At 47.1% G+C, this 25,423-nt stretch overlaps 1 protein-coding gene across 1 annotated transcript in view; it reads right to left on the reverse strand.

The window, feature by feature from the left end:
* Window positions 1-1,535: 1,535 nt before the first annotated feature.
* The window catches only part of FRMPD2 (FERM and PDZ domain containing 2), a 132,924-nt gene continuing 109,036 nt past the window's right edge, over window positions 1,536-25,423 (reverse strand). Inside the window, exons 22-29 of the mRNA XM_011990937.1 lie at window positions 22,794-22,898; window positions 20,597-20,690; window positions 19,624-19,709; window positions 17,745-17,892; window positions 15,772-15,986; window positions 13,367-13,465; window positions 8,114-8,457; window positions 1,536-2,141 (exon numbers count right to left, since the gene is read on the reverse strand). Coding sequence (XP_011846327.1) covers window positions 2,093-2,141; window positions 8,114-8,457; window positions 13,367-13,465; window positions 15,772-15,986; window positions 17,745-17,892; window positions 19,624-19,709; window positions 20,597-20,690; window positions 22,794-22,898 — 1,140 coding nt within the window. The 3' untranslated portion in view covers window positions 1,536-2,092. The remainder of the gene's footprint in view (window positions 2,142-8,113; window positions 8,458-13,366; window positions 13,466-15,771; window positions 15,987-17,744; window positions 17,893-19,623; window positions 19,710-20,596; window positions 20,691-22,793; window positions 22,899-25,423) is intronic.

Consider the following 25,423-nt stretch of genomic DNA (forward strand, 5'->3'; position numbering starts at 1 on the left):
CTGGGACACAGTGGGAGGAAAGTGGAGGAGTGTGTTTCAGTTATACCTGAAACTTCTCGGACTGATGTCTCGGTAAGTTTCAATGGACTTTGAAACTCTGTTTATGTGAAAGTTTTTGGAATATTCAGCATTTTTAAATATGCACTGTAAGTACTTTAACAGAATGTTGGGTGGTTACAGACCTGCCCAGAATTTAACCTCCCTTCCTCCCAGTGTGACAGTTTCTGTTGTCCTTATTCCTCCTATGTCCTCATCAATATGTTCTGATCCTGCCTGGTGACCAGGTCAGCTTCCGGTGGCTCCTTGCTTTAACAGTGAGACTTTCCTGATGCTGGTCTATACTCAGCCACAGCAGTCCAACAAGATGGGCCCTATGACAGGACACCAAGGCTCTTCTCTGCAGTACATCCAGCAGAGGGGCAGGTAGGAGTAAGCAAAACAGGAATCAGCACTAGACATTTAGACCCCCAAAAGAAAGAGGCCCGAGGAAAGAGATGCACCCTCCTGTACACAGGAGTCAGAATAGATGGGCACTCAACAGGTGGGCCATGGAGTGGGGAACCGATCAGGCTTGAATTCTGGTTCTGTCACTTACTCACTGGATAACCTTGAGAAAGCCCCAAATGTGTCGTGTGAAATGGGGCTGATGACAGTCCCCATGTTGTAGGTCGTTTTCATGGTGCAAGAGTCATGGTAAGTGCTCTGTGAAAATGGCCATCACAATGACGCATGACTCCCAGAGAAGATGCAAGGGAAACTGGGCAATGCCCGCAGACCATCCCCCGCCCCCAGCTGAAGTGACTTGATAGCACTGAGCCCTGCTGCTGTCAGAGCTCAGCCCCAGCCCACCCAGTCAGAGTGATACCCACCTGAGGGCACCGTACTCCAGGTCCACAGGCTCCTCCAGGTCTTCCCATTCACTCCCACTCTCTGGGGACTCTTCTGGAGGCAAAGACTCTGGGACAGTGCCCCAAGAGCAGAACTGTGGCAAGAGAATGGTCCCAGAATCTGCCTCCAAACATTCTTCACAGGGTAGCTGGCCTTGGCATGTAGAGTTGATGGCAAGATACTCTTCATCCTCCGAGGTGGGAGAAGGGGCTCCACATGGATGGTACATGTCACCTTCCCCATCCTCCCCATCCAATTCAGGACTAGAAAACAGAAGCCCATGTGTCTTCCAGCCTTAATAAAACAAATTCCTTGCCCCATCTTCCCCTTGCCTTTTAGAATACTCTCCATGATGCAGGCCGGTGAGACTCAGCCAATGTTCAAACAGCTCATGCCAGAGGCTGCTCTGGGCACCAAGAAGCAAGAAACGAATAAGGCACTGCCCCTGGCTTTGAGGAGCCCCCAATTTAATGAGAAGTTGGAGCAGTAAAGAAATGTTACAGTCCATGTAGGAAGTGCTATGATAGAGGCAGCTGCAGCACCTTACTGAGCTCAGGAGACAGAGGGGCTTGCCAGAGAGCACAGCATTGCAAGCAGGGCAATGACCCAATTCTAAGACTGACTCTTCACATGGCAAACAGAGTCAGTCAGACCTTGGACAAGTTTATTGACTTCATTGGAACCTCAGTTTTCTCATTTGACAAAACTAAACGGTCAAGAAGCGTCTAGGATTATTGGGACATGTAAATTACATAATTTCAACACAGCCCCCTCGCTCCGAGTTCCTGATATGGGGTAAGCTTTTAGTAAATGTGAGATGCTGTGATTACTACTGTGAATATGATAACTATTTCAACAGAAGAATTACAAAGAAAGGGCCTCAGGAAGGGGTTGGGAGTGACTCAAGCAGGCAACCATTAAAGTACTTTGTGCAAAGATCAGGTCCTTTTCTGAGCACTGAAAATGTGCCTATTTAGAGAGGCGGCCAGCTAGAGTGACATTTACTCCCCGTGAAAGGACACAGGAGTCAGACGACTGAGTGGTGAAGCTCATTATCTGGTGATGCAGCTGCAGACGTAATGGTCAAAGAACAAGGCTTCCAGGGGCTGCCCCAAGTTCGCCACACACGCCTCTTGATTAGAAAGAACAGTCCATGCAAAGGTAGGGCATTTTACACAGCACTGCAGACATGCAGAGAAGGTGCTCAGAAAATATCTGTCGAAGGTCTGGTTAGAGAAGATGAGAAGGAATATCTAAGAGAAAAGCACAAAGATTTAGCTTTTTACCAAATACATGGATCCTCATTTCTCAGCCTCCTTCCCCATACCCAAATCAATGGGTTGGCTTTGTTATGTGCTGCTGCTCTCCTTCTCCTTTCCTGCATTGCCTCTTTCTGTTAAAATTGGCTCTGGTGCACCCCAATAGCTACAAACACCCAGACACCCAGAGAGTCCATCTTCCTCCCCAGTAGAGCTGGAAGCGTCTGTCCCAAACTGAGCTTCACTGTGAAAGAGACATTATTTCCGCTCATAAGAGCTACAGGGTATGTGAAATAGTGAATGTCATGTAAATATATGCACACTCAAGTGTATAAAAAAGAAATTACTTTACAAGGACTGAAGAGGAACACTCAGTGTCAAAAGACATTCTTTATTCTTGAGCATTTGCAGGGAAAATTGGCTTTAAACTTGGCCAAATCATGTAGAAACTGTTTTCTTATAAAAATAGGAAAGAAACATTCAAGAAGTTTTATCAAAGAATGGGAAATCTAGCCTATTGCCCAGGCCAAGACTCACTACTGACCCCACCCCCTCAAGCAGCACCCACTTCCCTCCATTCTGAGCACACTAAGCCTTGTTGAGGAGTGAGAGATGGCAGCAGTATGTTTCCATTGGCCACTGCAGCTGCTTATGTCCACACCTCACCTCCCACCAGTAGACTCCCTCCACCCCTTCTAATAAGCTCTTTGCCCTCTGGTTTCGATTCGGAGTTCCAGCTACTGGCTCTGCCTGGACAGAGACCTAGGGAAGCCATCAGCCTAAGAGGCAAGAGGCAAGAGGCAAGGCTTCATCTGAGGCTCAACCAAAGAAAAAGTTATTTTCTTCCCACTTGTCCAGGGGGACTTGGGGTCCCAAGGATGAAATCTTGGCCATTATCCCACCACAAGTAGGGACAACGACTGCCTATCCTTCTACCCTTTTGCACATGCCATCAGGCTGCCCTTGGAGATTTGACCTGGGGCTCAACTGTGGGCATAGGGAAAGGGTGACTAGGGAATAAAGAGGCACCAGAAGTCTGTATGCCTATTTCACAGAAAGGGCAAGACTTGGAAATTTGGAGAATTTCATTAGGATAGAGACACTCTTTCACAGCAAGCCTCATGTTTTGCCATCTGGACATGATGGGTAAAGAGGTGGAATCCTACACCCAGGGTTCAAGGTCAGCCAGCTCATGGCTAATGTAGCAGGACTTTCAGCAAGACCCTGATGCTGTCAGGGTACACGGAGCTCTCTGCTCACCCCCTGGGTTTGTGTAATGACCTCAAGTTCTTCTTGCCCTCATTCTCTGCCCACCAAGCTGTCCAACAGAAGGAGGCTTTTATAGACAGATGATAACCAGAGGAGAATTTGGAGATTTCACATGGGCTCCCTGGCCAGCCATCTCTCCCACACAAACCAGCAGGACCCCAGAACCAGGGTCCCCACCAAGTCCTGAAACTCCTTAGTGGGTATTTTTAAGAGGAATCCTAGTTCAGCTCTGAGGTCAGTGAAACCATTCTGAAGGCTCTGCTTGCTACAGGATATTTACTGAGAAAAGACACTATGCCCAACTTTTCTGGACAGCTATCCTTTAAAGACTTGGGCCACCAAAATCATCTCTACCTTCAGGAGGAAAGTCACAGAAGCAGATTGGGCATTTCAGGCTTGAAATATGAAGGTATTATAATTGTCCTATTTACTTATGCTTAAACTCACAACAAAGTTTGGGTTTTGTGTTTCTTCATGTCTCCAGTTCTCCATCGTCAGGCCCCATACTGATGTCCCTGTTAGCCCTGATGACACAGCTGGGAGCCCCAGGTCTCTGCTCCTGACAACTGCATTTAGTTTCGGCAGGTTGGATTTATGGTATCTCTAAAACATCAAGATAGACTAGTTCAATGGACTGCCAGATTTGAAGCTCAGATGATAAATCTGAGCTGAAGTATAATAGTTGGGATTTGTCAGAATTGTGTGGATAGGAATAGGAATGCAGGGGGCAGGTACCCGTGGGAGCCTGGAAGATATAAAGAGAATCCTACTAGAGGCAGCACCCAGGCTCCATCCCAGGCTCTGCCACCTCACTCACTCCCCTCAACCACACTCCAACCCAGGAGCAGGCATGACAGCTCCCTCACTTGGCAACTGCATCCCTCCCTAACTACTCTGACATCACACCTGGCCTAGCAGCTGCAGTTGAGTGAGATCTCTGGCCTCCTAATTATCTTCTGCTATTCCAGGCAGTGCCCTTCCCCAGAAGGTATGTCATAACTTTAGGTTCATTTCAAGGACTCCTGCTTCATTTTGCTTTCTTAAATAAATGACCATCAAGATTTATACCATCACTTTCACAAAGTGATGCCTGGTGAACTTACGTGCATTTTACTTACATGAGTTTAGTGATATGTGCTAGGCAAAAAAAAAGAAAGAGAAAGAGAACCTTAAACATTCTGCAAAGACCAACTGTCCAACCAATGAGTGTAAGCCCTGAAGTGCACATGAGTGGAGAACTAAATCTTCCATCCTCTCAGTCTGTCTCTGTTTCTATGGGGCCAGCATTTAAAGACAAACATTTTGCATACAGCATGGCCCATAAATGCAAGCCTCCTAACTTCGTCTGAAGCTTGACCAAACAAAAAGTGATTTGCTCCCACACCAAGGGGCAAACAACATCACTCCTTCCAAAGTGATGTTTCAAGGGTAATAAGACTTGATGCGATTGTTGCCTTATGCCTACCTTTAGGAACTAACCTTATGAAAAATGTGACTTCAGCCAAGCTTTCCCTCTGATAGGCACGTAATCCAAATCTCCTCCATAAAAATGTACTATAGTGCTTTATTATAAGATATTTTTATAAAGATCTACTACTAGATGGTAAAACCTCTAGATATAGAGTGTGAGAAAAGAAGAGAACAGAGAAAGAAAAGTGAAATCGAATCTTGTCCATGAACACTTTGGGTTTGCTGTGGTGCTGGCAGCCATCTGGTTGTAGGAAGTTGCCACCTGGCAGATGGTAAGTTCCGGCAATTTGCTGGGAATTTCAATTGAAGGGACCTGTTCTTTAGCTGGAAATAGCTCAGGAAAGGGAAGGAAAACAGACTTGCACTGAGTTCTTACTGCATGCCAGGCAGTGTGACAGCACCCTGCACGTGCTATTTCTTTTGACCTGCACAGTACCCTGTGGAACTGTCATGGTCCCCATTTACATTTGGGAAGCCTCCAGCTCAGGGAAGGCAACTCTCCAGGCATACTAGTAAGTGGCAATGCTGAAACCATGTAATAGGATCCAGAAATCCATGCTCTTTTTGTTAAAGAGTTTGACTCACAGATGCCAGACATTTAAGAGGCAGTGGCCTGCGACAGCCACCTCAGAACTGAGCTGCAAACACTTTTAAGGCTTCTGCAGAGAGTCACAATCCCACTTTGAAATTCTTATTCAGACCCTACCCAGGAACTAGGGGAACTGTGTCCAGGGGTTGCGGGGCATGCGTCCCTCTTTTCTTCCTGTAGGAGGCGGCCACTAACTATGTGTGCATTAAATGCAAACTGACGTCCTGTTGGAGGACAGGTGGACTTGGTTTGAGTTCTTTTCAGAGGGGAGGAAAGGTTCCTAAGTGAGGGAGGGAAAACGAAGTAAAAATAAAGTCAGGAAATGTGAGGAGGCAGAAAGCATTCATCAACAGAACCACCACAGGGAGGCTAGAGAAAAAGGGGGAGCGGTTGGCCATTGAGAGAGCCAGGATATGCAGAACAGCAAGGCTGACTGCCCACAGTTCATCCATGGGTACATGGACCATGTTGGCCTGGCAGTGAGTATGATGGGCGACGGGTGTTCACAACAGACTGAAGATCGGAGACTCCCCTGGAATGCTCTGGACGAGCCCTTGGGACTCTCATGTGGCTCTAGAAGGAGCAGTCCCTCCAAGAATGACAGATTTTGGACATCTGGTATACCCTTGCAAATAGGGCCACTAAGCCAAATTTAATTTGGTTCAGAAAAACAGAATAATGTGATGTTTGAAGTAAAAAAAAAAAAAAAAAAGCAAATGCTAAAAGATAGGCAGAAATAGGTATCCGGACTTGGAAGTAGAAGACATAAAGAAGCATAAAGATGTATTTGCTCTCTCTATGTGGGAGCAAATCACTTTTTCTTTGGTTGAGCTTCGGATGAAGTTAGGAGGCTTGAATTTATAAGCCATGCTGTATGCAAAATGTGTAACTTTAAATGCTGGTCCCATAGGAACAGCATAACAGCATAAAGATTTCACCTTAATATAAGGAAGAACCTCTGATCAGTAACTAGATGATGATAAAATGGGTCACTCAAGAGGTAGCAAGTTCCGCATCCCTGCAGATATTCAAGCAAAAGCTAGGACCCCTTCTTCAGGAATGTTATGGAGCAGATTCCAGCATGGAGTCTGAGGCTAAACTAGATCATTTTTATATTGAACAGGCTGATTTTCTGTAATTTAATGAATGAAACAGTGACTGCCTATACTAATAGTTTAAAACACCATTTTAAATAACTATTGACTATATTAAATTAAAGGCACCTGGCAAGTCAAATTCCAAGCTTGTACCTGTACCCAGAGTCACTTTATAATTCAGCTCCCAGGGTCTCTTTTCATTATCCCAAACTATCTGGCAGCAAAACCTTTCAATATCCAAACAAGTGCCTCCTGCCTACAGGAAAGTACGGTTCCTTTTATATGTCCTTTAAGATCATGGTAATGATTGTCCTTGGACAAGTCGCTGTAGGTTATTTTCTTTATTATTTTATCAAGTATGTCAATTACTGCCTAGAGTGCAATTGTAAAGAACTATAAATACACTTATGTTATACATTATCAGACAATGAAAGTGAATGTCATTGCTGAATGTGCTTGCCCACCCTGTTCTACTTTGCAAACCAGTTAGCTTCTGTTCGGCTAACACAGCGTTCTTCAAAAAATTGTAGCAGGGTACTTTTAGGGAATGCATGCCTGGCTCCTGGATTTTACAGCTCTCACCAGGTCCAACTGTATTACACCACCGCTTTACACTTCACAGGGACTATCATTCCCTATGGATCTACCTTTGACAGTCTTCTAAGATGACCATCAAATGAGAGCCATTTCATATAAGTGGATTTATAGAGTGTCAGACACAAATGATTGCCCCTTGTTATTTGCCTGCTTTATGCCCAAGCCTCTGGCTGGCAAATGCCTAGAAGCAGGTCTTATCCTACATGTGCAGCCCTCTGTCTGCTCCCAACAGGTTTCCAAGCCCCTTGTGTAATAAGTACTTGTCAAACTGAATCAAAGACTATGTGTTCCTTCAGCATAGGACTGAGAACCGGAAATACTTATAGATGGATGGACACAAAAATGCAGACTAAGTTTAAAATGACTGTGAAAATGAATGCTGCAGGGTGGTCTTGAAGATATAGATGTGTTTAGAAAACAAAAGCTGGTATAGCCAGGCATGACGGCCAGTGCCTGTAGACCCAGCTACTTGATCAGCTGAGGTGGGAGGATCACGTGAGCCCAGGATTTTGAATTCAGCCTGGGCAACATAGTGAGACCCCATCTTTTTAAAAAAACTGATGTTGATAATAAAGCATTATATTAGCAATAGAAACGAGGATGCATGTAAGAACTTCCTTCTTACTACACAGCTTTAAGAGGCCATGGAGGATACAAGAGAAAAGTTTGTGTGCCAGGAGAAAACCTGAGGCCTGCCATCTATAGTTTCCAAGACACATTGGGGACAATTGTGGTCTGGGTAGGGTTTGCTTTCCCAAAAGCTCACAGGTGGTCACAGCAGCACCAGACCTTATGCTTCTCTTGGTGCAACCTCTCTCCTAAATGCCCGGAACAGTGCTGGGTACAAAAAGCATCCAAGCATAGTTATTGATGGCTTGATTATAATTTCCTAGCAATGAGATGCATACAGTTTACAAAATGACTGCAAATGGGGCAATTCTTACCTTCCAAGTCTCATGATATCACAAACTGAATAGCAGTTTTGCCTCACATCCTTTTCCAAAGAGGTCTCCAATGTTGATGCATCCCTTTCTTGGTGAAGTTTGCATAAATGAGGGTGGGACTCAGGAGAATGTGTCAAGGAACTGGCCCAAGGTCTCTCTCTATTTTGGCCCCATTGTGCTGCTCTGATGGCCTTTTGGGAAGACTCTGGCCTGACACTCAGGCCTTCCCCTGCTTCTAGGGAGGCACTGTCCCTCCAGCTGTCCTCTTGATCCAGGATGGGGCTGGTACATGAGTCAGTATATGTTGCCCCGGTAAATTCTTTGTCAGTTGAGAGTTCAGGTGTCTATTAAAAGAAATGCTACTGATTACTGGCTCTGGGGTGCAAATTGTTTTTTAAAAAATAAAAAGCTTTTTTCCCCCATGTGGTTGTAGATCAGAGCAGTTACAAGATGGGCTTTGAGGTCGGCCTATCACCATAGCATCCCAGCTCCTCCACATGCTCCCGGCTGGACCCTGGGCAGCACACTCAGGCACCTTAGCTTAGGGGGCTTTGGAAGCTCTCCATAAATGTGAGCCTTATTTTTAAATAAAAAATATTTGCAAAATTTAGACAAAGATAAAAATGGAAGATAAATATGCTAAACAATGACTCTATTCCACTTTCCGATAAGAAATGTTTTCTTTTTAAGTTCATCTTCATCTGTCATCGCAGGGCTTGTCTCCCTGTCTCCCGCCCCATCAAGATGATGTTCTTTCCTGGGTCTCCTCCTCACTTTCCCAGACATGACTTGCTTCATCTCAACTGCTCACCTCCCTGTCAGCCTTTTAGGTTTGGTTTTGGTGACGTGCTATGTCTTGCTGCCACTGCTCGACCTTCTACAGAAAAACAATCTGTGTTTCAGTAGAAAACTGTTTTTATCTACAGCAGAACCTGCTGGGTTCTCTGATTCTGGCTGTCTCCACTGTCTTTGAGCTATTTTACAACTCTATAAATAAACAGGTCCTTTGAAATCTTTTTTTGAGCCAGTTTTAACATCTGCCTGGTCCCCTCATTGAATGAGTTAAATAAAATCTTTAACGTGTTCATTTTTATATCTGTAGGAATCATGATTTTACCTTTTCCAGAAAATTATCTTCTAGCACTTCCACCCCTGGATCTCCATCCCTGATGTAATAAAGCCCATGGCTGGGTTCCCACCCCCGCCCTCACCTACAAAAGAAGAACCACCCCAATGAGTGGTCTCCCCACCTTTCTGACTGTACATCCCTAGCAATGAGAGGGATACACCTCCAAATGTGCACATTTATTTAATTATAAGTCATAAACATTTACTACTCTTCTGATAGACTGGACATTATAAAGGATACACCAAAAATCAAAATTTTAAGAAAGAGCATATTTTATCACATTTCATACTATTTGGAGAGACCTACAAAATCTGTTTTTTAACCTATCCTCTCCTAGCTCACTGTCCCTGGACACGCTCTCCAGCAATCCTTCCCCACTCCAAGACTTCCAGTCTGTGGAGCTGCTGCTTTTCATCAGAACCCCCACTCCCCCTCCCTGTCACACATGTCCTCGGTGTGCCTCTTATTCTGCTTAGATTCCATGGCTCTGCCCCCTAGATGCTCACTTACAGGCAAGGAAGACCCTGAGCGCCCACCTCCTTGCCCCTCTCTTCCTCCCACATGTCACTTGCAGATTCTGGGTTTCCATTTTAATTCCTACTCAAACTGTGTGAACCTCACCCCTGCTTCTGAGCCTCTGACTAGATTAGCTTCAAGTGTGTGACTGCAGATGTCAAATGGGCAGTCAAGACTTCCAGATAATCTTTCTCTATGTCCTTAATCAATTCAGTTTTCTACCTCTGCTCTCTAAATTATTTCTCATCTTGTCTCTCTCTTCAAGTTTCCAACAACTCCACCCTGACCTTGCCTGTGACCTCACAGTGAGAACAGACACGTTCAGATGAGAACTCTTCATCTTCCCACAGCAAATTCCACTGAGCAGCCTGTGCCCCTACCCCAACTTCACCTTCCACCTCTCGCCACCCATTTCTGTGCTCTACTTCATGGCAGCCTCTTACATGGGTGTCTCTTCTCACAATTTCCATGCCTCCCTCCTTCTTTCTCGTTCCCACTAGCACCAGCCTTCTGTCCTTACCACCCAATAGAAGGAGCCCACATCAGGGTCCCCAGTGACCTCTATCTTTCTAAAGCCGAAGAACAAATCTCTGTCCTCCCACTCTCTCTCTCTTAGCAACGTTCAACAAAGTGTGTCCCTCCTTCCTGCCTGAGAGCTTCCTCGTTGATTTGCTGTACTTACCTGGAGTTGATCGTTAGTCTCACCCTTGCTTCGTTTTTCCACCAATTCCCAGGCCCCATCTTAATCTCATATGTTGTTCCATCTCTGTACCAGGCCTCTCAATGTTGGCATGCTCTGTGCTGACTTCTGAGTCCTCTCCTGGAACTTATCTGCACTCTTTCCCAAGGTGATCTCAACCATTTCATGGCTTTACATGGCCTCTACATGCTGACAACTCCCAAATTCACTTTTCCTAGCCCTGATCTCATGCCTATTCTCCACAACTGCCTAATAGATATCTTCACTGGATAGCCTATAAACATCTCAGTTTTACATGATATTAGAACTATTGTTTCTCCTCCATGCACCCCAGATGGCCTTCCCCAGCCCCTGTAAGCAGTCCCTCTCTTGGTAATTGGTACCAAGAGAGATGAAGAGGAAAATAGGATCTATGATTACCCTCTTAAAGCATGAAATAGGCATGTGTGATCTAGTGCAGAGAGAGGTATTGGAATCAGGAAAATTGGGCTTTTTACCTTCTGATCCCTCCTTCACCCTGTATTGGCTTCCTCATGCCAAAGCTTCATGGCTGTCTTTCCTCATACCCATTTCTAATCACAAAGTAGTCTCCTGACTCCACCTACCAGATGTATCCCAAATCTGGCTGCTGCTTAACTCTTCAGCTACAGTCTGAGTCCAAGCCACATCATGTTTGACCTACTTGACCTCCTGCAGTCCCTGTGCACGAGCAACCCAAGTGGCTCCTCTGAAGAATGGAGGAGGACATTTCCTGCTTAACCCTCCATGCCAGCCCAGCGGCTTCCCACTGCATGCAGGATGGTGGCATCACGTTCCTCTGATCCCCAAGGCCCTCCAGGGTTGGTCCCTGCCACCTCCACAACTTCCTCCACTTCTGCTTCATTAACGACGGCCCAAGCACACTTGTATTTTTGTCCCTCAAACATCCAGGTGGGTTCCCATCTCAGGGCCTTTGTTCATGCTGTTCCTTCTGCCTGGAATGTCCTTACCCCAAATGTGGGCATGGCTGCCTCCTTCTCAGAGGTGCTTTACTTTATGGACTAAATGCTCACTCCCCAGAGCCGCTTACCCTTGCTCTGCAATCTGACCACTGGAGCCACCTGAGCAAATCACAATCCTTCTCCCACTTGGCCTTCGGGTATGAGGAGGGAAAGCTCACCCCCACACCTCACCTGGACCCTTCCTGCTAGAGCTTTATCGGCTCTCCTGGGAGGAGCTATTTTCCAGGATGGAAAGATTGCTTTTTTCCCTGGGATTTCCTAGAGATTTCAACAAAAACACAGAGTCCCAGCACCTTGGCCTGAATTGGTGTATGTGAAATTTGGCCCTCTCTCATCTGGTTCAGTTTCTTAACACAATTGCTGTCATCTACCTTCTTTTCCAAACCAGCAACTTTTGGATATCTTTCCCATAGCTCTTCTCTCCCTAGATGCTATGTCAAATGACCTCTTGGAGTCTAAGCATCAACAGGATCTGGGTCACCAAGCCCTTTATGTTGTCCTAGTGATGGTGACACCCTCAGGCACAATAAGTGATCCTTTTTATCCACATCCTAGAGATGAGGAATCATGAGGCCTAGAGAGGACAGACAACTGCCCAAGGCCCATGCAGCACAGCAGGTACAGGTGATCCAGGTACCTGCCCAGATCCCCTCTCCAGGACTGAGACTCACATCCCACTGCCTCATCTCCCCCCGTTTGGGGTGGCCTACACCCCAGTGCTGGTTAGGGCAACACGTAAAGGCACAGGTTCTCTTGTCCCAATTCATGGCAGCTCCAAAGGGCCATCTCTGCTCCAGGGCTCCCTCCAGGGTCAGCTGAGGCCCTGGTTATAGCTGCACATTGATCTCTCCTTCTGCCTCACCCCACTTCGGTCACCCTCACAGGGGACATTCTCAAGTGCAGGCCCATAAAAACCTCCCACACTCACATGTCTGCTGCAAAATCTGTTTCCTAGGGACCTCACAGAAGGCATGGCAATGGGTAATTTTATCTGTCAACTTGGCTAGGCCATGGTACCCAGATAAGTGGTCACATAGCATCTAGATGTCGCTGTGAAGGTATTTTTTTTTAGATGTGATTTGACATTTAAATCAGCAAACTTTGAGTAAAACAGATTGTCTTCCATAATGTAGTGGGCCTCATGCTGTCAGCTGAAGCCCCTAAGAGGAAAGACTGACCTCCCTGAGGAGGAGGGAGTTCTGCCTCCAGATCACCTTTGGGCTTGATCTCCATCAGTTATTCCCTGGGTCTCCAGCCTGCTGGCCTGCCCTGTCGAATTTGGACTGGCCAGCCCTCATAGTCACATGAGCCAATTCCTATAATAAATCTCTTTCTCTTTCTCTCACTCTCTTCATATATAAACACACATAAACACACACACTCACACACACTCATTCTATCTGTTCTATTTCTCTGAGAACCTGACTAACATAGGAATCAAGGTAAAAATTCTGATTTTCCTGATTCCAACGGCTCTCGTCTTTGCACTAGACTGCGCGCGCCTATTTCATGCATTAGGGGGGTAATCATATATCCTATTTTCCACATCATCTCTCAGAATGGAAATTCTTATTGGAAATTCCCTTGGTCTGCTTCTGTGTCTACTCTCCTTCCTCCCAGGCTTCCCTCTCTGATGCCTGGGCTTCCAAAGAACCTGGCCCTAAAAGTTTCACAGCCAAAGTCTAAACATGTAAACATCTACAGGAAGACCCAAATGTTGGAAGAGTCAGAATCAAGGAGAGGAAGGAGACCTACTGAGGTTCGGGGGCCAGCTATTTTCCTGCCCCTGTGAAAGGAGGTGGCACTGAACCTACCTACAACCCTACAACCCTCTTAGGACCCTAGAATCAGGAAAAGGGGGGCCCAACCAGAGCCAGGCAGAGCGAGTAGAAGACACTGCAGCCTACCTGCCATTCCTGCTCCATCTCAGGCAGCGCACCTGGAGGGGGTCGGCAAAGGAGGAGCGTGACTTCCTGTGGGGCCCCTCTCAGTAAATGCAGCACCTCCTGCGAGAAACCAAGATTCACTGTTAGATCTGGGACTGCATCGCTGGGGATACAGCGATGTTCTCCCCACTGTGTTCCAGGCACTGGTTCCTCCCTCCTGCACCTTGGTCTATTTCTCACTCCTGAGAACTCCACAGAACATTGCTGTGGGCCTGACTTTTCAAAGTGCAAGGAACCAACGTCAGTGTCCTGCAGCTTCCACAAAGTTGATGCAAGATGCTGGGCTGTGCATCACCTTTGTGCAGCTTGGGCTCTGGGAACTTCTCACCCGTAATATTGCAGTAACCGCCTCTCTGGTCCCTGCGTTCACCAGTGTCACCCACCTGCCTCCCTCCACGTTGCTTAAGGGAATGGCAATATCTGCCAATACCAATGCCTTTTCTTCAGAGAGAGAAAGAGTGGCTCCAACAAATGGCTGTTCATCTCAATTGCCCTTTCCTCCCAACCTCCCCTTATCTTGGGCCACCAATTGTGCAGGCTCCACCACCTGAATCTCTAAAGCCTGATCCTTGGCTCTGAGCTTCCTATCAGGGCTCGGCTTGAGCTCTGGGAACCTCTTGCCTATAGGATTGCAGTGACCTCCTCTCTGCTTGCTGCCTTCTCCAGTGTCACCCACCTGCCTCCCTCCACAATGCTCAAGGGTAGTTTTCCATAATGCAGATATAACTGAGTCCTTCCTCCCACTGCACACCCTGGCTGACTCACTTTTCCCTCAATGTAAGCTCCAAGGCATAGCACATAGACCCCATTTCTACCTACTGCTGCCTCTCACCCCAGTTCCCTCTCTCCCATCTACTCCCCTCTGCACCCACATCCTAAGCCCCTGCCATGCTGAACCTGTTGCTCCAAGCCACCCTCTCAATGTCCAGGGCTCAAGGTTGCCTCGATAGCTCCTATTTCCTATTTAGACCAGGATTTCTCAAACTCTTGGCACTGTTGACCTCTCAGGCTGGACAATTCCTTGTGGGAATGCCTGTCCTATGCATCGTAGGGTGTTTAGCAGCATCTCTGGTCTCTACTCACTAGATGCCAGAAACACTCATCAGCTGTGACAACCACAAATGTCTCTGGACTTAAGCAAATGTCCTCTGAGAGGGAAATAATCCCTGCTTGAGAATTGCTGATCAGAACACTCCCTAGTCCCTGCCTCAGCCATCCAGGACTTCCAAGGGGTGCACTTCTTTCCTGGCTCACTGGTGTGAGCACTGCAGCATGGGCTTTCGTCTCCCAGGGTACGTGTCTCCTGCCATCACCGCTGTTTCCTGCCCATGAGCTCTGAGACTGCATGAGCTGTCCTTCTCTGTGTCTTCAGTCTCTCATAGAGTTGCCAGCCCAGCAGTGGTTCTCAGAGAAGGGTTCTTGGATCAGGAGATGGACAGATGAAGGTACACCCTCCCACCCGAGTGTATGGTGTTCTAGAGACCTCCCCGCTGCCCTGCCCTGCCCTGAACCACTGTCCCCCTTTGCCCATCTTGCTTTGTGATTCTGGAGCTGACCTATGAAGACTGCATGAGGCTTCCTGTTGGGCTCAGTTAGGGGAACACGGCGGGAGACCAGAGACAGGGAGAGGAGGTCATTGCTGCTTCCAGATTCCTCCCTTCAGGTTGCCATGGGATGACTACAACCTCAGCCAAGGCAAGAGCTCATGCCAGCGAGTCCCTCCACCAGCTCTCCATTCCTGGGGTTGGGTAACTGCGCTTTCGCATCCCCTTTGGTCTCGGGTTACGGGTAACTGCTTCCCACTCTTCCTAGCCCTAGGCCACAACATGCTCCCTTGAGCTTCCTAACAACCTGCCCACATCTTAATTAAATGTTCCTCAAATGACTCCATTTTCTTCCAGGACTCTGTCTAATATATACAATATTTCATTACTCTTTCTTCTTCTTAAATTGCATTTTTGATCATAGGCAGGACAATCAGTGCAACAACGTATGAAAAGCTATAAGTGTAGCTGAGAAATGAGAAGGAGAACAGAAAGGGACCCAATCTAGTCCCTTCAGCCCCACGCCCAACTCCCAGGATGTGTGTGAAGAGACGTCAGCCAGCACAGAGGCCAGGGCTTTATCTTCAGCTTCTCTCATGAACCCAGAGAGAAGCAAGGCTGAGTTAAGGTCAGATATTTAAAAACAGAGATTTTAAATTAAATGTGAGCGTGTACCACTAATTACTCTCTTTGTGTGATTAAAATCCAGGCTGCTGGTGTGATTTTCAAGAGCCCAGAGTTTTCCCTATGGCGGCACGCCAGCAAGAGGCAAAGCTGGGGCCAGCCTGCACATAGAGCTTCATTGCCCGTGCACCCCAGCACCTGGAAGATGAGGCCTTCCGTGGACCTTCCATTCACGGCCAGGATAATGTCACCAGCTTCGATGGCCCCATTCTCCTCAGCTGGCTGTCCTGGAAAGAGCCTCTTAATCCTCACAAGATCACTTTTGAGATGGCTGCAGCTCTCTTTCTCCATCTGCACGAAACTGAATCCCAAACCATTGGCATTCTTTTTTAGTTTAACTTCAAACTTAGGACCTGTAGTGTGATATGTTGATAAAAACAAACTCTTCAGTAGATTACAAGTGAAATTGACCAGTCTCAAAATGTAAATTGTCAAGTAGATGAATTATTTCTTTTACGTTAAAATAATTCTTTTGCTACTTTTTATGGCAGAGTACATTATGTATGTTATGGATTAGTGCTGTCCAATAAAATATAATGTGAGCTATAAATACAAACCACAAATGTCATTTTGAAGTTTTCAAATAGTTACATTAAAAGAAAAGGAAAAAGCAAATAAAAAGTAAAACAAAAAATAAATAAAACAATTAAAAAAGTAAAAGGAAACCGGTTAAATACACTTAATCATACATCTTATTTAATACCATATATCTAAAATATTAGCACTTCAACATGTCATCAATATGAAAAAATTGTTAATGAGATTTTTTTATTCTTCTTACAAACTAAACTTTCAAAATCCAATACCTATTTTATCCATTTAGATTGGTCACATTTCAAGTCCTCAATAGCCACATGTGGCAAGTGGCTACTATATTGAATAGCACTATTATAGATAACCCAACTATGTTTATACATAAAGATATAGCTGCCAGGCACACACAACATGCTCTTGGCATTTAATAAAACCTGTATCACATATATTCTTATTACTCCTTTAGAACTCTAGTCATTTTGTAGTATACTTGAAACTAAATTTTGCATAATTAGACCATGGAGAAAATTATGGCCGACTCTATGGACAGTGCTTTAGCTGCCATTTTGTTTACCCATGTAGGCTGACCATAAGACAAAACGGTTGCCTCTGGGCACCAAGGATGAGCACAGCTGGCCATCTACATGGTCTGTCCACCAAAAAGGCCTCTGGGCTGCCTCTCTGATGCCAGCGACTCCGCTGGCATCAATGCACAGAGGCACAGAGCACAGACTTGCAAACTTCACCAGGGCAAGAATGGAAGCATGTGAAGCAATTATGTGAAGGTGTGTCGCACGACCAGTTCTACCATCGCCATGAGGCCTCTTCCACTCTTTGGAGTCAGTTTCTCAAAGGCCCCAAGGGAGTGAGCAAAGGGATGAGGACAGAGGAGACTTGATTTAAAAAGAAGCATTCCCCCTTTACCCCATCCCAACCCTATGGCTGCCTTGCATCTTCTGCAGCAAAACCAGAAAATCTCCATGAAGGGACTAAAACATGGCTAAGGTCCAAATAATTCTTACTGAGGAAAGTAACATGTTCCTGGCAAATACCAAAATCACAAGGAAAGTGCAGAGGGGCAGCCCATTGGAAAACATGCAGTGTTGTCCCTCTAAACTGATTGCTCATTTGCTTTTTAAAATGATGCTAATAACAAAGCTAGATTCCTGAACCTTCCTCTCCCAACCTGCCTAGTCATTCCTCAAATAACTTCATTACAAATGACTTGGCTGGACTGTGAAGCCAAATGTATCTGACAATGTATGACCCTTTCAGTCAATTTCATCCTAAATATTCACACAAACATTAAGGTTCTGGCAGCTGATCAAAGGACTGAGGAAGGCTGGGGGCAGAAAGACGCCTAGAAATCATTTGGGGAAAATGCATTTGTTTCCAGAAACCTATTCCATGAGATGGGCTTCCATAGCATGAGAAAGCTGATCTCAGCATGATCACCATGGCTCACTTTCTTTTCAGAACCCAGAGGAAGCCTTTGTGCCTTTCCCTTTTGACCTGACAATTCAAAAGCGGCACACAATAACATGACAATAGTAACACTCAATTCTCTCTCCTCTCACCATCTGTCACCGAGACACAGCTCGAAGGCCTGCCAGGCAAGGCTGTTACCAAGGAAACAGCCGTGTGTTCATCTCCCATGCTGTCATTAGCAGAAGGACACTGCTGTGTAGTCCTGGGGCCTCTTCTCTCTAAGACTAGTCTTGCAATCTAGAAGGAAGGGTGAACAAACTCAGTTTATACTTCGTGTGGCAACCAGGAGGCACTCCCTTGACTCTGCAAATGCTTTTTAATTTTCGGACGCTTCCTATGAGCAGCCTCATTTGAATCTCTCAACTAGCCTATGTGTTGGAATCTAGACCCAGATTTCTCAGTGCTTATTAGACAAGTACACCTGGAAGCAACACATTTACCTCCACTTCACATATGCAGTGCCACACTCATCTTCCTCCCCTCACTCACCCTCACTTCCCCTCCTCGTTCTTCCTAAAACACTCCTCCCCTCACATTGGCTTACCCCACCATTAACCTGCCAAGGGCCACATTTGGAGTGGTCCAGCTCTCCCTCATCTGGTTTCTAAGTTGTGAACATTCCCCATCAGGAACAACTCCCCAGTGCCCCCTCCCCTCCACCCCCTCTCTCACTGCCAGTGTCCCCCTGGGCCGTGGCAAACTCTGGTTACCTTGGCTCGCTGCACCCCTCTTGGTCCACCCCATCATGACTGCCATTGAACAAATTGAACATGCAACATTCTTGACTTAAAGTCTCCAATGCTTCCCATCACCTAAGACTCAAACCTGTGGCACCCCAGGTCTGCACCAACTGCCCTCCCCTTTCTTTCCAACGTGATTTCCCACCTTTCTCCACACAACACCATATACCCTTGTTGCCCTAAGTGTGGTTCAAGAACCAGCAGCAAGACATCACCTGGAAGCTTCTCAGAAATGCCAAGCTCCCATTCAGGACATGTGGCCCTGCCTTCATCTTCGTGCTGCACCTGTCACTCAGCACCTGCCAAAGCAGCCAGGAGGCCAGCCAAGTACCCTCTCTACCCATGCTCATTAGCAAATGTCTAAATATCAGAAGGTATCAATAAATTATGGCTCCATTCTCAAGATAGGTCAACCAAAGTCACTAATATAAGCAAATTTCACCAGACACCAGAGGACCACTTTAGGAAAGAAAGCAAAAAGTGGCCAGAACATTGCGCCACAGCTTGTTGGAAGGGCCCTTAGGAATCCCTCCTGTCTCTGTTGACTTTTTAGTTGCCAAGAGAGAGTGATGCCAGCTCTGTGGCTCAGGACACTGGGGCAGTTCGAGGCTCCCACCCTCCAGCAGAGGACTTGGCACAGTGGGGTAACATCGGGTCACTGCGGGGCAGGGAATAAAGGGGACAAAAAGGATGAATGGCTCTGCTCTTGGCACCCTGAATTCCTACCTCACTGTGAGTAAAAGAATCCCAGGACACTCTGACCCAGGCCCCGGTGGGTACAACACAGGGTGATGGGGAATGGCATGAACAGGGAGTGGAGTGGGGTCATCCTATGCAAAGGTGGGGAAGTAAGAAGGCCCAAGACCCTATGGACACAGGGCCAGCGGGGCCGGGGCAGCCAGAGCCAGGCTACAGCAGTCACTTCACTCCATCTTCTCCATTCTGCTGCCTAATTCTAGAATTCAGGCAAGCCACCAGTAAGTTTCTAAGGCTATCTACAGGGGGTGAGATTTTTTTACTTGGAAACATCTGGCTGCTACCTCCTGGGTTGCACATCCCCATAGAAAAGTGAGGGTAGAAGAAATGGAAGAGAAAAAAAAAAAAAAACTAACAAAGAAAAAGCATTGTTTCCTGCCTGCCTCCCTCCCACCCAGAGGCAATGTCAGCTTCTGATGTTGTCCAGGAAAGCTCTGGAAGGAGGGGAAGCTGGTCAGCACAGTCTACTCACCTGCCCAGGACCCTTCAGGCACTGCACAGCCTGCTTGTGGGTGAGGCCGCACAGACTCAATCCATCCACCTGCAGGAGTCGATCACCTGGGAAAGGGACGGATGTCATGTCATGACCTGGTACCTGAGACTGCAGGAGGTTCCCTTCCCGGAGGCCCCTGCCCGGTGCCCCTCCATGCAGCCTGGAGAAATGGGAGAGGAAGCAGAGGTGCCAGGTGTCCCCCCGGAGTCAGCAGGAATCCTGCCTCTCTGAGCAGCCTCGCTCCCTTCTTCTCAGGCACATCACAGATCAGGAATATAAAAGCCTTTCTATTATTGGCTCACAGAATGGTTGAGCCAGCTCTTTTCAACCTCATCCTTCCTCCTGTTTTCCTGTGAAACCATTTTTGAAAGTATTTTCAAGTTGCTTAGATATTTATATCTCCAGGATGTATTTTTTTATTATTATTATTTCAAAAAAGGTCAGGGAAGCATGGTTGATGCTGGAGACATCAGAATTCTAGGGGAAATGGAGATAAGTAAGATCCCAGGTTCTCCTTTTGGCTCAATTCTGGCAGTTTTGGAGACCAACAAAAATCACTCCCTTCCCTCAGAGCAGTGGGAGGTGAGCAAAGGCGACAGAAGGCTCAGGTGTCCTCCCCGGATGTGCGAGTGAGGTTACCGAGGTCCACTTGTCCTCCAAGAGAAGCAGTATGTTTCCCTATGAAGGCCAAAGAGCAACACAAGTCTTTTAAGTCTTCTACTATTTTTCTATCACCTATGCTTCCCAGTGTGCCACTGCAGAACCCCCAACCTGTCAAATGGCAAGGCAGGTTCTATCGCCCCCTTTCCAGGTGAGAAAAGCATGACCTGGGGTGGCAATCATTTGCATAGTTTTCAGAACAGGAGCAGGGCAAGGCCTAGAGGCTGCCCTCCCTGTGCAGGGCTCTTTACACCATGGAGCATAGAGTTCCCAATGAGACCCCATCTCTTACCCTGTAGGATCTGCCCTTCCTTGGCAGCTGGTCCTCCAGGAACAATGGATTTCACGTAGATGCCACCATAGGGCACACTGGTGTTAATGCCACCCTGAAAAACACAACAGAAAACTCACTACCCATCTGTCCTCCTCCAGGAAGCCTCCCTAACCTCCCCGGCTAAGGGAATCCCCACCTGCCCACCACTGTATCCCATGACCTCACTTCCGACTGGCACTGTCTTCTGTATTCACCTGTTCGTTTAGATTGTATTCTCCACTGAGCAATAAGATTAGGTGTTCATAAGCTTAACAACAGAAACTATGTGAGAGATCTGGGCATGTCCCCAGCCCAAGCACTGGTACAGGGCAGGTGCTCAGCAACTGGTCACATGGGATGTACCACTATCTCTCTATAGGTAGCGACCAGTATAGGTGGATATGGCTCTGGGCCTGAAGGCTTGTGCCTGGCACTTCTTGTGTGCTTTGATAGGCCAAAGGATATGTGCATTTTTCATTATAATAGATGCTGCCAGATTGCATCCCTATGTGAATATGGATATACTTATTCACATTTCCACCAGCTTTGTATGACAGTACCACTTTTCGACATTCCACCAGCTATATTTGGCCAAGCTGATAGATATAAAGTTTAAAATTTCATTTAATTTAATTTGTATTCCTGTGGCTTTTCATGGGTTTGAGTGTTTTTCATGTGCTTAATGGCCATTTGGATTTGAGTGAGACATTTCAGGAATTATTTTTGAAATGAAATAGCTGCAAAGAAAATCCAAGTTTTTGCCAGCCAAAGGAAATCACCAACCTCTTCTCAGCAAATATGTATTTGTGAATAACCCAAAATTTAGTGAGTTTTTCAGACAAGAAATAGCTATGTTTGGTGTCTGATAGAGCTGTTACCCCAAGCCAAGAATAAATTGACCATATTTGGCATCAGCCTGTTCCCTCCACGTGGATTCATGAGCCTTATTGCTTGGTTTCTTACTTGGTCCCTTAAAATCATACACTGCTGACAAACTCATTGCAGGCTTAGGGTCCAAGAAAACAAATATCCTTGCTCTAGGTGCACAGCATTGTCACAGGGGAAAGGAAGGATGCCCTCTATTCACATCTCTCTTCAATTTCCTCTGAAAATTTTCATCAGTCATAGCATTTCCTTACTTTGATGGGAGATGCTTCTATTTCCCATCAACAGTTAAATCCAGCAATGGCATTCCTGAAGTCCAGCCCATTCCAGGGTCTCAAGATAATGGATCACTTTCTTTCTTTCTTTTTTTTTTTGAGACGGAGTCTCACTCTGTCACCCAGGCTGGAGTGCAGTGGTGCAATCTCGGCTCACTGCAAGCTCTGCCTCCTGGGTTCATGCCATTCTCCTGCCTCAGCCTCCCGAGTAGCTGGGACTACAGGCGCCCACCACCATGCCCAGCTAATTTTTTTGTGCTTTTTAGTAGAGACGGGGTTTCACCGTGTTAGCAAGGATAGTCTCGATCTCCTGACCTCATGATCCGCCCGCCTCGGCCTCCCAAACTGCTGGGATTACAGGCGTGAGCCACTGCACCCGGCCAGTAATGGATCACTTTCAATACTCAGTAATAAAAGCAGCACCTTCCAACCTCTGGCCTCTGGATTTTCACCAGCTTTGTGTGTGCCATTCCCCAACCCCTTGGGTAAACACAGTTACATGGGTAATCTCCTTCCACAAGGGTCTACCAGGTAGAGCTCAGAAACCAAATGCAAAGTGTCAGTCCTGATGGAGGCCTGGCCCTTGGGATGTCTGAGTAAGAGGCTCCACACTGATTCCGTGCTGGATGACAGTGGACTGCCCCACCCATCCTTGGCCAGATGACAGTGGACTGCCCTTCTCACCTTTTGCTTGTGTCCCTGAAGACCCAATATGCTTCTCTCTCTCTGCAGTCCAGCTTGACCTCAGAGTCGGGACACATCACCCAACTCTGCCCACACTGCCTCCCCATGTGGTTGGAATTCCCTAGTGTATGTCCTGCTCAGCCTGAAGTTCCCCAGTACCTGTTTGTCTCTGAACTCATCCCCCAGTGCAGGCCCCCACTGACTTTCTTTATTCACCCCTTGCACTTGTGCACACTGAGCACACTGTCAGAGGGTGCCGTCTGGGTGGGATGGCCACCAGGCTCTAGAGGGACATCTTGTTATGCTTTTCAAGCTCTCCTAAAAAGTCTTACAGTTACGCTGAATCCAAGTGTCCCATCTTCTTTAACCAGTTCCACAAAGTAGATTTCACCAGCACTGATTTCCGGAGGTGATGGAGGACAAGAAGAACCAGCACCCTGCCATAAACAAACAAACAAAAATAAAGAGGGGATGAAGGCAGATGTCACCTCTTAGCTCTCACCTGCTCTCAGGAGCATTATTGCACCTCAGAAAGAGCATGAACTTTGGGTTGGGTCAGTAGGGGATGCATTTCTAGCTTTATCAGGCCTTCTCCACGTGACCTCAGACAAGGCAGGAGGAAGATGAGGGAGCAATGGACTGGACTGATGCCACTTCTAGGCAGAGAATGCTTGGGTCACTGTTCATGTTCCGCTGTCCCTCTGCCTAGAAGATAGGGTCTTTTGTCCTATCAGTCCCCTTTACTTAGTGCTTTCTAATCACCATGCATGTCAGAAAATTCTAATAACGCACAGGAAAATAAACAAGCTGGAGGAAGCTGAACAACAAAGCCTCGATTCTTCCAGAGACCTTACACACCCCATGGTTGGCAAGGTGTTTTGTCTAAATTTTAAAATTCAAGAAGCAAAACAACTGCTGAGGGTGAGACCTGAAGTGAGAATGTAAAGTCCACCATACTACAGAGGATCATCTGGCCACAAAGTTGGCCACGAGACCCAGAAGAGCCTGCACCACCTGGGCTGGGTCCTACAGCCTGCACCATGGTCGGCGTGGCCTTGGAGCTCCCTTGCTCCCCTTAACTGCCCCCAACCCCAGGAAACCAACTCTCAGGTTTGCCGCCAAAGAAGTCGCAGCCTGAAGGCCTCTCTGGCCTGATTCCTGACAGACAGGACCTCCCAGAGGAAGGCCTGGGGTGAAGGTTTCGGCTCTGGAGGCCAATCCCTTGCATTCCAATCCCAGCTCTGTCACCTGCTCCCTGAGAGAGCTTGGGTGTGCTCCTTTGCTCTCTCTGTCTCAGGTACCCCACCTATAAAAGGGGTTGATAATAGGAATGGTCTCATTGGGTTACCATGGAGCTTCCATAAGCTAATACATAAAAAGTGCTCAGGACCCTGCCTGGTACACAAGGAAGCACTCAATTAATGGCAGCTACTACCATTATTCCTCTACCGGCCTCCTGCATACAGTTCCTCATGGGATGTGCTGTCCAGGTGAGCACCATGGCCAATTAGGAAGGCACTGTCACTCATGGAGCCCTATTTCATGCCAGATCCTTGTGGCAGGGGTCAAGACACACTACCCCAAAATAGGGCACCTTGGCACATTGGAGGAATTGGAGAAACAGCACATATAGGAAGGTTTCTCTGACCTTCCCATGCTCTTCTCTTCTGAATTAGGCCCTAAAACCTAGGAAAGATTTTCTAACCTTCCCCTGAAGCAAGGCAGAAGACCCTCAAGTGAGAACGCCCTCCCTATATCCGGGAAAACGGAGCATATTGTCTGGGAAGACACAGGGACTGAGAGAAGAATCTGAACAAACAGGCCTTCACTGAGTTCCTCCCAGCTTACATACTCCTGCTTGTTGTCTTATCTCATTTTTCCATGACTCTCCATTCTTCATGAAACACACTCAGGGAGAACTGTTTCTTCAGGTCATTTCCATATGAAGGCTCACATGTCACATAAAACTTACAGTAAATACTTGTGGATGCTTTTCTCTCATTAATCTGTCTTTAGTTACAGGGGCCCCAGCTGATTAAGCTAAGCTGAGTAAAAGAAAGAGACGGGTGTTCTCCCCGATGCTGGCCATAGTACCTTAGCTTCCACAGCTGTGGACAGGCATCATTATCTCTGTCATAAAAAGAGAAATGAGGTTGAAAGAGGTGCAATAACCTGCCTGTTTCAACCAGCAAGTTGTCCCAGCGAGAATGAGAAGGGCCACTCAGCCTGAGTAAGGGAAGAGAGGTCGTGGAAGGCTTGTTTTCAAAGGTCTTGGCAGCCTTTGGAGAAACCAGTAATATCAGTTCAGCACCTGGGGCTGGAAACACTGGCTGCTGTGACCAACCCTGAGGCTGAAGGGCGAGAGAAGGGAGTGGTTGATGGACCCTGATAGAGCTGTACTCTTTGTAGAGGGACACAGCCAACCTGTGTCAGCACAGGGAGAGAGTGGGATGAAAGGTGTGCAGCTGAGACCCAAGCACTGCCACCCTGTCCTCATTCATTCCACAACTGCAGGCTCCTCCCGAAGCTTCTCCTGGGCAGAACCAAGTAGAACACAGCAAGCTGACTCAGTCCATGAGCACCAGCTGTGCAGGGCCCAGAGCGAAATGGAGAGGCTGGAGGGGCCTAAGGAGACAACGCCACTCGGAGTCCAAAGAGACGGCAGAGGGTGGCAGAGCTGGGACTGAAGCACGCAGCCCTCCATACACCTACTCCAGATCCCATCTTCTTCCTCCATGGGGTATGGGCAAGACCAAAGCCACTGAGTTCCCAGCTTGAGGACCAATTCAAGGACAACAGTAGGAGGTGCCTGATTGCCCACGCCTTGCCGTTGGCAGCAATCAATTTCCTCATGTTGCTATTATCATAACAATTATAATTAGTGACTAAGGACTCCAGAGGCACCCACACTGAGCCTGCGCCCAGACACTGACTAGGAACTCTGCCTTCTTCTACGCATTTT

The sequence above is a fragment of the Mandrillus leucophaeus genome, unplaced genomic scaffold (assembly GCF_000951045.1).
Source record: "Mandrillus leucophaeus isolate KB7577 unplaced genomic scaffold, Mleu.le_1.0 Scaffold388, whole genome shotgun sequence".
Classification (NCBI taxonomy): domain Eukaryota; kingdom Metazoa; phylum Chordata; class Mammalia; order Primates; family Cercopithecidae; genus Mandrillus; species Mandrillus leucophaeus.